This window comes from Carlito syrichta, unplaced genomic scaffold (genome assembly GCF_000164805.1).
Source record: "Carlito syrichta isolate Samal-C Ts95f unplaced genomic scaffold, Tarsius_syrichta-2.0.1 Scaffold303604, whole genome shotgun sequence".
Lineage (NCBI taxonomy): Eukaryota > Metazoa > Chordata > Mammalia > Primates > Tarsiidae > Carlito > Carlito syrichta.
Window position 1 is genome coordinate 568477 of NW_007247700.1, and position 12442 is coordinate 580918.

General features: G+C 48.5%; 1 protein-coding gene and 1 pseudogene across 3 annotated transcripts; both read left to right on the forward strand.

The window, feature by feature from the left end:
* Positions 1-545: 545 nt before the first annotated feature.
* PEX19 (peroxisomal biogenesis factor 19) lies at positions 546-6322 on the forward strand. 3 transcript variants are annotated; one of them, XM_008058712.2, is made up of 8 exons: positions 549-639; positions 1819-1928; positions 2355-2520; positions 3270-3355; positions 3567-3728; positions 4564-4740; positions 4976-5020; positions 5181-6322. In XM_008058712.2, the coding sequence occupies exons 1-8, from the start codon at positions 570-572 to the stop codon at positions 5262-5264; spliced, it is 900 nt and encodes a 299-aa protein (XP_008056903.2). In that variant the 5' UTR covers positions 549-569; the 3' UTR covers positions 5265-6322. The 3 variants fall into 3 exon arrangements, with proteins under 3 accessions (XP_021568378.1, XP_008056903.2, XP_021568377.1); XM_021712702.1 differs by having other exon boundaries at positions 5233-6322; XM_021712703.1 differs by lacking the exon at positions 1819-1928 and having other exon boundaries at positions 546-639.
* Positions 6323-8309: 1987 nt separating this feature from the next.
* LOC103261117 lies at positions 8310-9338 on the forward strand (annotated as a pseudogene).
* The last annotated feature ends 3104 nt before the right edge of the window (positions 9339-12442 follow it).

The window sequence follows — 12442 nt, forward strand, 5'->3', positions numbered from 1 at the left end:
AATGGAAAGAAAGAAGCTGGGCCACTTAGAAATCTGGCAAGAGGTCCGGCACTGTGGTTCAAGCCTGTAGTCCAAGCACTTTGGGTGGCCGAGGCGAGAAGATTGCCAGAGGTTCGAGTCCAGCCTGGGCAACATGGCGAGACCTCTTCTGTACAATAAATCAAAAAATTAGCTGGGCCTGAGGGCGCGCGCCTGTAGTTCCAGCTACTTGGACGGCTGAAGTGGAAGGATCGCCTGAGCCCAGCAGGTCGAGGCTGCCGTGGCCGTGAGCAGCGTTCCGCTGCACTCCAGCCCGGGCGACAGAGTGAGACTCCGACTCAAAAAAAAAAAAAAAAAAGAGAAATCAGACAGTAGATAGCAGTAACGTTCCCCTCTCCTTGGTTCTACGGCTCCAGGCAAAAGAGGGGAAAAAACTACAAAAATCCCCAGCTTCCTGTCCCTTTAAAAATGGCGGTCCCGCGCTAGCCGCCAATGCCATTGGCTGCTCGAGGCAAAAGGGGGCGGGGCTAGGGGGAGCCCGGGGCCATACCGAGGAGTCCCGCCTCCTACGGCAAGTCGGAGGCAGCAAGATGGCGGCCGCTAAGGAAGACTGTGGTGTCGGGGTCGACGCAGACCGGGAACTGGAGGAGCTCCTGGAAAGTAAGAGCCCGCAATGGGAAGGGCCCTGGGGAGCGGGTGTGAGGACCCAGTCGGGAGGTCAAGTGAGTCTGAGATGCTTGGGAGAGGCTCGCCAAAGGTTAGGAGGGTCTGGCTGCGCCCCCGGCAGTCTCTGGGCTACCCTGTTCCACATCTGTGGCAGGAGCTGGGGCGTTCACCTGGGGCCCCTGAACGGCCCAGACCGTGGGCCTTCCTGCCAGAGGGGGGAGCAGTAACCCGCAGGTCGGTGTTGCACGGCCCCACTCCAAGCTCCCCTTGGTTGGGGTGGTTAAGTTCTTGAAGTCTTATTTTTACCCCGTCGGCGGCGGCAGCAGCGTCGGGCTCGCGGTGAGCAGCGAGCCGCACACCCGCGGACTGCTTTCACTCTTAGCAATTCTGTAGCCGGTTTTTCTGTGCCTTGTCCTGTCCTAACACAGAAGACACTTCTTTTCTCCCAGTCCTTTCCCTGTTCTCTCACCAGGCCTCTTACAGTTCTGTCATGTCAGTAGCTCAAGCACACTCCTTTTCCTCGTTTTGAGAAACTGAGGATGAAGCGATTTCAGGGGAAGGCAGTTCAGTCTTCTTTTCGTTCCTTAGCCTTGTCTCCCACTCTTCTATTGGGTTGGAGCCAGTGCCCTCTCCCTCGGCCTGGCAAGCAGAGTGGTGGTGAAGACACAGGCTTTTCGGGGCAGAGGTGAATTTTTAATCTCTTGTCCAGTCATAGACATGTGGGCAGGCAGAAAAATGAACAGAAGCAGTGAGGAGTGAGTGCCAAGTGACTCTGTGAGTTGGTACACGGTCATCTGCAGAGATGGGGCCAGAGAGAGCTCTCGGTGGTTGAGGGGGATAAGAGAGTTTAATGCCCTTTCATGGAGTGCAGTATGTTGTCCCTCCGCTTTACTAGTACCGGGACCAGCGGGAAGCTGGGTGGGACACCTTGTGTTTGCTTGCCAAAGATTATTCCCTTTAGGGATCCAGGGTGAGTTCTGTAGGTAATCCAGAGAGAAGTAGGAAGCTTTTTGGTGGGTGGGCTGGGAGGGAGGGGCGTCTCAAAAAAAAAAAAGGAAAATTGAGGAAAGTTGGCAAATTGAACATCATGTTCCTAATGCTTTGCCCAGAAACCACCCAGCCTTGAATCCTCATCTGTCCTCAACACACACACCATGTCTCTTGTCTCTGAAGGTGCTCTTGATGATTTCGATAAAGCCAAACCCTCCCCAGCACCCCCTCCTACCACCACAGCCCCTGATGCTTCGGGGCCCCAGAAGAGATCGCCAGGAGACACTGCCAAAGTATAAATTCCACCCCCTTAAGGGAGGGGGAGGGGATGAGCATGCAGCTCTGAGCAGAGGTGGGCAGGCCCCTGTGGGCCAGAGGGGAAGCGGGGAAGGGTGCCTTGGCCTCACACTGGTGAGTGCTCTTGCAGGCCTCAGCCCTTGTGAAATAAGGACCCGAGGCTGGATGGAGGGATCTTAAGGGAGTTCCTTGAGAAAAAAGCGGATTGAAATGCTTGGATTGGTATGCCACCTCATACCTTCCTTGAATATCCAGAGAGCCTTTTTTACTGTCCTCATTAAGAGAGGTAGTTATAACATCCAGTGGAAGCGGGTGGGAGGCAGGTGCTCCATTTCCCAGAGCCACTGTCTGTGGCTTCTTTCAGAGGCTGGGGCACTGAGGTGCCAAGTAAAAGGCACATTGTGGCCACCCTACCCCTGCAGGATGCCCTCTTCGCTTCCCAAGAGAAGTTTTTCCAGGAACTATTCGACAGTGAACTGGCTTCCCAAGCTACCGCGGAGTTCGAGAAGGCAATGAAGGAGTTGGCTGAGGAAGAGCCCCACCTGGTGGAGCAGTTCCAAAAGCTCTCAGAGGCTGCTGGGAGAGTGGGTGAGGAGGGGGCCCCAGACAAATGGAAATTTCTGAACAGCCCTCTTAATTCTTTGTTGCTTAAAACACCAGAATTCTTAGTGAAGTTGATAGCAATCATGATGTCATAGCCATGGGGGTAGCGAAAGGCTATAGGAGGAGGGATGGGGAACCCTGCTTAATGAAGAGATTGAGATCGGTTGGAAAGTAATAGGAAAGACTATTCATAACTGACCATTTTCATAGCCAGGTGTGGTGGCTAATGCCCATAATCCCAGCACTTTGTGGGGGCTGAGATGGGAGGCTCACTTGAGGCCAGTCTCAAGACCAGCCTGGGCAATAAGCAATACCCCATCTCTACAAAAAAAAAATTAGCCTGGTATGGTGGTGTGTGCCTATAGTTTCAGCTATTCAGAAGGCTGAGATGGGAGGATCACTTGAGCCCAGTAGTTTGAGGCTGTAGTGAGCTATGTTCGCACTACTGTATTCCAGTGTGGATGGCAGAGCGAGACCCTATTTCACAAAAAGAAAACAAACAAAAAGAACTGATCATTTTAAAGGTAATAGTATTGTGGGTGTCATCAGGGAGAATAAACTGGTACATAGTCCATGTTGTTATGAAATGACTATGATGATAACAATCAAATATTCAAAGATTTGGAGTGATAGTGATTCACTAGTATTAATAAATATCCAAGCTGGTAAACATTTCAGTCCAGGCAAGGAAGCAGTTAAAATCGTAATGATCCTGGCTTTTTTATCTTTCCTAGGCAGTGACACAACCTCCCAACAAGAATTCACTTCTTGCCTAAAGGAGACACTAAGTGGACTAGCCAAAAATGCCACTGACCTTCAGGTGAGGGGGAAGGGGTGGGGGACCTCAAGGGCCCCACTCCCAGATACTTCACCCGCAAAGTCTCAAAAGACAGTTCTTGAATATCATCTCAAGACTGTTCCTGCCTTCCTGTTTTGTTACAGGCAAATTTAGATAGTTCATCTTTCCCAGCCAAGTGGAAAGCATTCTGAGAAGGCAGTATACTTGCTTACTTCTTCCTTGTCCTATCTAGAACTCTGGCATGTCAGAAGAGGAACTAACCAAGGCCATGGAGGGGCTGGGCATGGACGAAGGGGATGGGGAAGGGAACATCCTCCCCATCATGCAGAGTATCATGCAGAACCTGCTGTCCAAGGATGTGCTGTATCCGTCACTGAAGGAGATCACAGAAAAGGTTTCTAAACTCCATTTCTGCTTTTCTCACTCTCCATAATATCAATTTATGTGGCCTGCCTTGCCTACTCAGAGCCTGCAGAGAGAGAGTAGCCCAAGTACACAAGTCCCTGTTTTTATCTCCTTTGTTTATTTGGGGTGGGGAGAGTTGTGTCTCTGAGAAAATAAAGCTACCACACTGACAGTGTCTGAGGCAGAAGGGGAATTCCTTCAGCTCTAGTTTTCTGTAAACTGGTCCAAGCCTATGGGGTTGTCTGATCAACTCCTTGCATTTCTGACTTCATTCATTTCTCCAGCAAGGATTCACTGATGATATACTGGGTTTATGTTGAGAAAAATATGGGTGGTTTAAATGATGATCCCTACCATCAAAGAGCTTATAGTTTTACTGGAAATACAAAATATAGGAATAGAAGCTTTTCAGTGACACAGGGAAACGTGGTTAAGTGTGAAATGAATAGTGTAGACTAGGAATCAGCAGATTGAGGCCTGGGTGGGCCAAATCCAACTTTCAAGCTAAGAATGGTTTTTACATTTTTAAGGATTTTTAAAAAATAAGAAAGCAGACAGACAAAAAATCAAGAAAATACACAACAGATACCACATGTGGCCTTCCAAGCCAAAAATATATACCGTCTGACCCTTCACAAAAAATGTTTGCTGATCTCTGGTGTCCATAAATATAAATATGGCCAGGTGATCTGGTTGAATTCAGTGCTGCTTTTCATGATGAACTTGCTTATTTAACTTTTCCTTCTATGTTCCCTTGCCTTTCATATCATAAGTATTAACCATTGCCCACTTAATTCTTCCCCGCCCATTCTATCTTTCCTTAGTATCCAGAATGGCTGCAGAGTCACCGGGAATCTCTGCCTCCAGAGCAATTTGAAAAATACCAGGAACAGCACAGTGTCATGGGCAAAATATGTGAGCAATTTGAGGCAGAGACTCCTACAGACAGTGAAGCCACACAAAAAGCTCGTTTTGAGAAGGTGCTTGATCTTATGCAGCAGGTAAGGCCTCCTCGTCCTCTGCCTGCTGGTGCTGTTCACTTAGGTGTTCAGTGGAGGGAGGTATCTGGGAAGGATGCTGTAATGCCAAATCTGGGTAGAAGAGGGATGACAAGGGAGGCCACATAGTACAGTTCTCAGAAGAAATCAGAGAATTTATTAATTACATCCCCTCTGGGATCCTCTGTTGTTTTCTGGGATTTTCTCTGTCTCATGTTCCTCTTTCCTTATCTTCCAGCTACAGGATTTGGGTCATCCTCCAAAAGAACTGGCTGGGGAGATGGTGAGTATATGTCCTCCTAGATTTTGATCTGACCCTTGGTATCCAGAATTTAATGACCTCTAGTGATTTCACCTAAGGTGATAATGTGTCCACTGGGTATGGACACAGAAACTGACAGGAAATATGAGCAGTTATCTGAGTCCCTTCATCTCTTCTCCAGCCTCCTGGCCTCAACTTTGACCTGGATGCCCTCAATCTTTCGGGCCCACCAGGTGCCAATGGCGAACAGTGTCTGATCATGTGAAACACAACACGTTTTCTTCCCTGAGTCCCATCCATGGGGAACATCTGGAGTCAGCAGAACCATTGGGAGCTGAGGCAGGAGTGTCGTCTGCGGGAGCGGTCTGCCCGCTGCCCTCTGTCATCTCATTCAAGATTGTGCCATACCAGCTGAGGCATTTTCTCTGATTCCTAGGAATAGGGTCTGTTTCACAGGCCTTTTCTGTGAGCCCTATTCCATTGTGGTTTCTGCCACGATCAAAGGCCCAGCCATCTGCTGGACGAAGGAAGGCCTCTCTTTTGGGGGCATGTACCTTATTTCCTCTCCTGCAGTAATGTTATTATATGTGGCCACATGGATGTTCACCTTTATGCCCCGGGTCTTTGTGCCTTGTCTCTACTCCCTCTCTTGTACCTGAGGAGCAGGGACAGAGTCCTGGGACTCTGTATTTCTATAGTCCTCTCAGTAGGACCTTTGGGAATGGAGAGAAACAGCCTAGACTGGGGCTACATGTCTTACCATACTCACCTTCAGACAGACCGTTCTGAATTACCTAAAGAGAAAGGGCTTTTGCATCTAATCACAGTAGGGTTGGAAGAGAAGCCCTGGGATTCTCCTTCCTCTAGTGCTGAGCCCTCAACTTCATGTTCCAATCTGAGAGCTCATGTTACTACCCTGGTTCTTCCTGTAATGCTATGTGATCTGGGTGAACCCAGCCCCTGACCTTCCTCTGTCCTCTGCCTGTCCTCTTACCTCCTCTCTTTTCTAAATACCTGTTTATTCCAACTCTTAAGCCCAAGCTCTGACAACAAAGGGCCCATCTTGTTTCTCCTCATCTAGTTCTTCCACCATTCTCACTGGCTCCTCTCTCCATGGCAAACAAATAATTGTAATGTCAGGTCTGTGAAATTAATGGCCATTCTTCCCCCAGATACATTCTGGCTCATTTGAGATACTGATTCCCTCAGAATCCTATCCCTTGGTTCAAGAAGGTAGCTTGGAAAAGGGGGAGGGGTACAGTCTGGGTTCTTTTACCTGTAGGCCCCTTGGGGCAGTGTCTAATAAATATTCTGAGTGAGGAGTGTGGCCTGTTTTTCATTCAGGTCTTTTTCTGATATTCCTCGGCTTCTGTAAGTTGCAGAGTGAGGAACGTTAGACCAGTTCTACATAATACTGTAGTGCTGGATGCCACCACAGCCCCCGCCCTATTACCAGTGCAGTCTGCACCTCAGTTGGCAAAGGAGACTAGATAGCCATCTTTCCTTATTTTCTCCTGAGTATTTCAATCTGGAAAGCCCTTCAGTTGATATTATATTTTAATGTTTCACATTAGTATGATTAATTTTAGTGGTACATTGTTAGCATGTTTTCTAAGTTATTTTTCTCTGAGCTGACCTTGCTGCTCTCTGACTCCCAGTGAGTCTGTGGACCTTGGCTGCCATATGTTGGTGGATACTCTGGTCAGCCCCGCTGGCTGTCCTGATTCACTCAAAAATAACTCTTGCCAGAGTAAATTCACGTTCATCCTCTGAGTCACTCTGAGCTCATGACATGTTGCTTTCCCCTCAGTTAAGACTTTTTCCCTCTTGTCTGTGGTGTTGACAAAGGGAAATATTTTTTAAGGCTGCTGACTATTTGGGAAGGTCTAGGTGCCATGCCTTATCAGAACATGGAAGAGTCCAGGTCTGAATGTGATAATTCTCTATTTTGCGAGAGATGGAGAAAGTATAGTCAGACTTGATAATATTGAGGGGGCCTGAATGCCAAAATTTTCTTTTTAAAGTTCTAGCCAAGGATAGTGAGGAGGAGCAAAGAACAAAAGGGCACTGCTTCCAGAACCCTGTGCCTCCTGTCCTGCTAGTTTTCTTTTACAAATTTGCACTTCTGCTAGCCTGACCAGGGCTTACTCCAGGAATCTAAATAGATGCCCTAGTCCACTTTAGCTTTGTTCCCAAGGCACTCATTTTCATTTTCATTTTGATTGAATATGAACAAGTTGACCTGAGGTCACTCTCTGTTCCAAAAACACTGTTTGAATTATGCTAGGACTTTTGGAGTTCAGTACTCTAGGACAGTCCTTCTCATACTATGTGTGGTGGTAAAGGACCAGGTATTTATGTATCAATATACATTCCTATTACCCACGACAGGTATGCCGTTCACACCGTATGCTACCCACCATGCAAGTTTGACAACACTCAAACCAGAGCTTATTCAACAGATTAAGTGCTCTTATCATGTACTTGGATATCACAGCAATGTCAAAATGCTAAAAAGCTTCTAAACACTTTCACTTTCTCATTCATGATGTCACAGACTGGTAAAAAGCTCTTCACAGACCAGCATAAGTCAATAAACCACCTTTGAGTAGCACTGCTTTGGGGCCCTCAGTCTCCATAGATCCTAGCCAGACGGATACATATCTGCACTTGTTTTCTTCCGTTTGAAAGTTGCCTCTAGAGAACCTGTTTTTCAGCATTATATGTCATTGTAAGGACATCGCTAGCATTTCTTTAGCCTTCATTTTCTGCTGCTTAAAAACAACCATTACAAAGCTTAGGTTTAAGCTATAGGTGAAATATTATGCTGTTCTCAAACTTTAAAGAAGTTACTCCTTTGGTGCAAAATTCTGTGTGTTAGATAAATTTTTGGTTGTATGGATGGTTTCATGAATTAAGAATTTAACTCAGGAGCACGGAGAGCACAGTCCTGCACGGAACAGAGCTCCAGGTGCCTACAGGCAGCTGCAGAGCCTGGCCGGGGTGATTTGCCCCCGGGTCTGTCCCCGGGGCACCACGGCCCTACTGTGACCGGATGTGCTCCCAGGGCCCTGGACTCGTCGGCTCCAGCGTAAGTGAGCGGGGTGCCGCTTGGAAAGGCCAGGGGTCTCCTGGGGTGCAGGTGGAGGCTGGCGCCATGGAGCTTGCACGCCCTCTCGGAACAGGGCCTGTCTCTGTCCCTGCCCAGGGGTGGGGCCTCCCAGCGGGACCGCTTGTTGCTGGGAATGGGCACTTTGGTCAAGAGCAAGAAGTTGCTGCAAATGCTCCGGAGACTAGCCAGCACCTGGGCAAACGGCATTAGGACGAGGTCCTCGGCATGCGCCTAGCTGGTGACCGATGAGTTCCAAGACATAGTCTTGGGTGACATGTCGCAGTTGCTGTCTGAGCGGCATAGGAAGGACTCTCAGCGCTGGCTGGTGGCCGCCCAGTGTGCAGAACCAGCCCCGGCCTCGCCTGTGAGTCCAGGGAGCTGCAGCTGGGGGATGGCATCGACCCATTCTCAGCCTCGAAGCGCCGGCCGCTGCCTCTGCCCACGCCACTGGTGTCGGTGCCAGTGCCATGGAAGGACGAGGGCTAGGACTCACGGATCGTGCGCAGGCTGGGTTGGTCGCAGGTGTCCATGGAGTCGGCGTGCTTTATGGGCCGGTGCGGCGGCCGCTTCGGCTCAGCGTGCTCCACGCTGTCGGAGTAGCCTCACTGCTGGATATGGATGGGGGTCCGAGACTGCCGCCACAGGTGCTGAGGAGGTGGCTTCAGGGTGGCCTGGCCTTCCCGGGGTCTGTCTGCAAGGACACGCTGTCAGAGGAGACATGTCAGCCGTTGGCCCGGGAGACACTGGAGGAGCTGGACTGGTGTCTGGAGCAGCTAGAGACCATGCAGACCTACTGCTCTGTCAGCAAGATGGCCTCCCACAAGTTCAAGAGGATGCTTAACGGTGAACTCTCATGTCTATCAGAAATGAGCCAGTTGGGAAACCAGGTCTCAGAGTACATTTCCACGACCTTCCTGGACAAACAGAATGAAGTGGAGATCCCATCACCCACAATGAAGGAGCGAGAAAAACAGCAAGCGCCAAGACCAAGACCTGCCAGCAGCCCCCACCCCCTGTACCCTGCATCCAACCCATGTCTCAGATCACAGGGGTGAAAAAATCGATGTACAACCGCAGCCTCAATAACTCTAGCATCCCCACTTTGGGGTGAAGACTAACCAAGAAGACCTCCTGGGAACGAGTGGGTGGGAGCTTAGCAGGGGTGGGGCTAGAGAGGGGCCAGGGTCTCCTGGGACCGAAAGGACTGGGCATTGGGTCATGTCTTAAGCTGGGTTCTCTAGGAGCGGAGTGAGATGAGGGTTTGAGCTCCTCTTGGGGCAGGAATGCTGGCCCTTGGCAACCCTGATTGGTCATTGGCAGGGAGCTGCCCCCAGGGGTGACAGCATCCCCTCTTCTATGTGCAACTCCTGTGGGGGCTGAGTTTTCTGGAGAAACAGGCAGTTGTGAGCCTTAGCAAGCAACAACCTCAGGTGCAGGAGATGCGTGCACAGGCTAGCAATGTGGATCTGGACAAAGCCCCCTTCATGTCCATGGCAGTCTAGGAGACAGGACATAGTGGACATTTATGGGTCACTCAGCTGATATTTATTGTAACCCCCTCTTTGAGCCTCCTCTGGAGAGTCTTCTGTTCCATTTCCCGGTGTTTATCGAGTAGATAATCTGTTCTGGATTCTGGGAGACATGGAAAATAAGCCTGTCTTCCTTTCCTCCCTGGGGTTCATGAACAGTCTAGCTTAGAGGCTGAGCTGCGTCAGGCCAGCAGAACTGGGCTTCCCATCCTAGCTTTGCCACTTGTGTGCTGCAAGTTCTTGAAGAAGTCACATCACTTTTCTGAGCTTTGGTTCTCTCATCTGCCCAGTGAAATCAAGTGCTTAGAGCAGTGCTTGGTGGATAATAAGTGCTCAACCTGGGCAACAGAGCCAGAGCCTGACTACAAAAAATAAGCCGGGCTCGGTGGCTCAGCCTGTAATCCTGTACCTTTGGGAGGCTGAGGTGAGTGGATTGCCTGAGTCCGCGGGTTCGAGACCCGCCTGGGCAACTTGGCGAGACCTCATCTCTACAACAAATCAAAAATTGGCCGGGTGTGGTAGCGCACACCTGTAGTTCCAGCTACTTGGAAGGCTGAAGTGGAAGGATCGCTGGAGCCCAGCAGGTCAAGGCTGCGGTGACCAGGAGCGGCCACTGCACTCCAGTCTGGGTGACAGAGTGAGACTCCAACTCAAAAAATAAAAATAAAAATAAAATAATTAGCTAGGCACAGTGGTGTGCTAGTCACCCATTTGGGAGGGCAAGGTATGAGGATCACTTGAGGCCAGGAGTCTGAGGTTGCAGTGAGCTATGATCATGTCACCGTACTCCAGCCTTGGCAATAGAGCAAGACTGTCTCAAAAATAAAAATAGGGCTGAAGACAAAAAGAAAAAAAAAGAATGTAACTCATATAGAATTTGTGATAATAGAGACTTTTTCCTGTGACTCTGGAACATCCAGTCAAGGCCCCATGAGGCAGTTATAATATGCTGTTGAGATGGCTTTTGGGAGCTTGGGAAAAACATTGGCCCACATTAAATGAGGTGGATAGGGCAGACCATACCAAAAAGGACCAAAAGACTTACTACTGGAAGTAGGCATGCAAGAATTGTTATTTAACACTGGGCAGCCTACTAGCATGCCTCACAAAGGCCCAAGGACTTGACTTTATTTTATTTTTTAGTTGGAATCTCGCTGTCACCCAGACTGGAGAGCAGTGGCATGCTCATGGCCACCGTAGCCTCGACCTGCTAGGCTCAGGCGATCCTTCCACCTCAGTCTTCCAAGTAGCCTATAGGCGCACACCACCACATGGCTAATTTTTTTGATTTATTGTCGAGATGAGGTCTCACTAAGTTGCCCAGACTGGTCTCAAACCCTGGGCTCAGGCAATCCTTTCACCTCAGTCTCCCAAAGTGCTGGGATTACAGGCATGATCCACTACACCCAGCTTTGGGGACTCTTAAATAAAGGCAGTGGGAAAGGCACTGATGAAGGGGTACCAGCATCTTTAAGAAGTTTAGAACTGGTTGTCTCTGTAGATTGAAACTGATAAAAGATGCTGTTAAAGAACTGGTTTTCTAGTAGCAATGGGGGCACGATAGTATCCTGACATAACAAAGGCCTGATGGCAACATTTAACTCTCAGGTGCAAGAGGGGTAAATTTCCATAAGGGTGGCAAGTTCAAAGTGGAGATGACTTCTAGACACGTGGGCAGTCAAGGAGAGATGATTTATAAGTAAGATCAAGAGTGATCGCGCAGAAGGCTGAAGTAAGTAACTTCAATGAAAAGCCACAATACCATGTCCAGTTTGTAAGCCTGAGATAGATTTTATACTCACAAACTACCAACTGAAAGAAAGCCATTTATCAGTAACTACTGAGTGGAAAAACAGTTTTTTTCCCTCTGTTCTCATACAACAATCAACACAGAAACTTATGTGACCAAATGTGTGCGGTTTTCCCCCTGTACAATTAAGTAATCCTGTAGCAGAGAACAACTGGATATCCTTCAGTTTAGTTTAATTTTCATGCTGTCTACTTGGAGACAGCGCCAGATCTCCCATATTGAAGACTCAGTCCCTGAGACTGCCCCCTGCCACTTCTGATATCACTTGCAATTCCCAGGATATTTTGCCTGTGCTATAAACTCCCACAGCCTCTCCTTGGGTTTGATTAATTTTTTAGGGTGGCTCAGAAAACTTGGAAACATTTACTTACATTTACTGCCTTATAAGGAATATTAACAATGGATATAGATGAAAAAACAAATAGGGCAAGGATGTAGTACTTCAGCGCCCTCTCTAGGATGCCACCCTCCACGAACCTTCATATTTTAGCTATCTTGGAAGCTCTCTGGACCCTGTGTTTTGAGTTTTATAGAGGTTTTATATGTAGGCATGAGTGAGTAAACCATTGGCTGTTTGTGATTAGCTTAACCTTCAGCTCCCTCCTTCTGGGAGGTTGGGGGATGATGCTGAAACTTCCAACTCTCTAATCCTGGCTTGATTTTGTTCAGCCCCCATCCTGAAGCTACCTAAGGGCTGCCAGCCACCAGTCAACTCAAATAGGGCATCACTTTGGAGATGTTAAGGATTTTGGAAGTTGTGTGGCAGGAAAAGGGGTTGAAGATCAAATATATATTTTACAATATCACTACCATACTAGAGAGAACACAAGAAAACCCTGCAATTATCTTTTGGAGGGCAGGGCTTTGTAGTACAGTCTTCCCCTCCTCTATAAGTGTTCTGGGAACCCATCAGCATCAGTATACCAGCTAATGTTGTGAGAGGCTGTGTTCAGCTTCAGTGATTTATTATTATTATTATTATTATTTTTTTT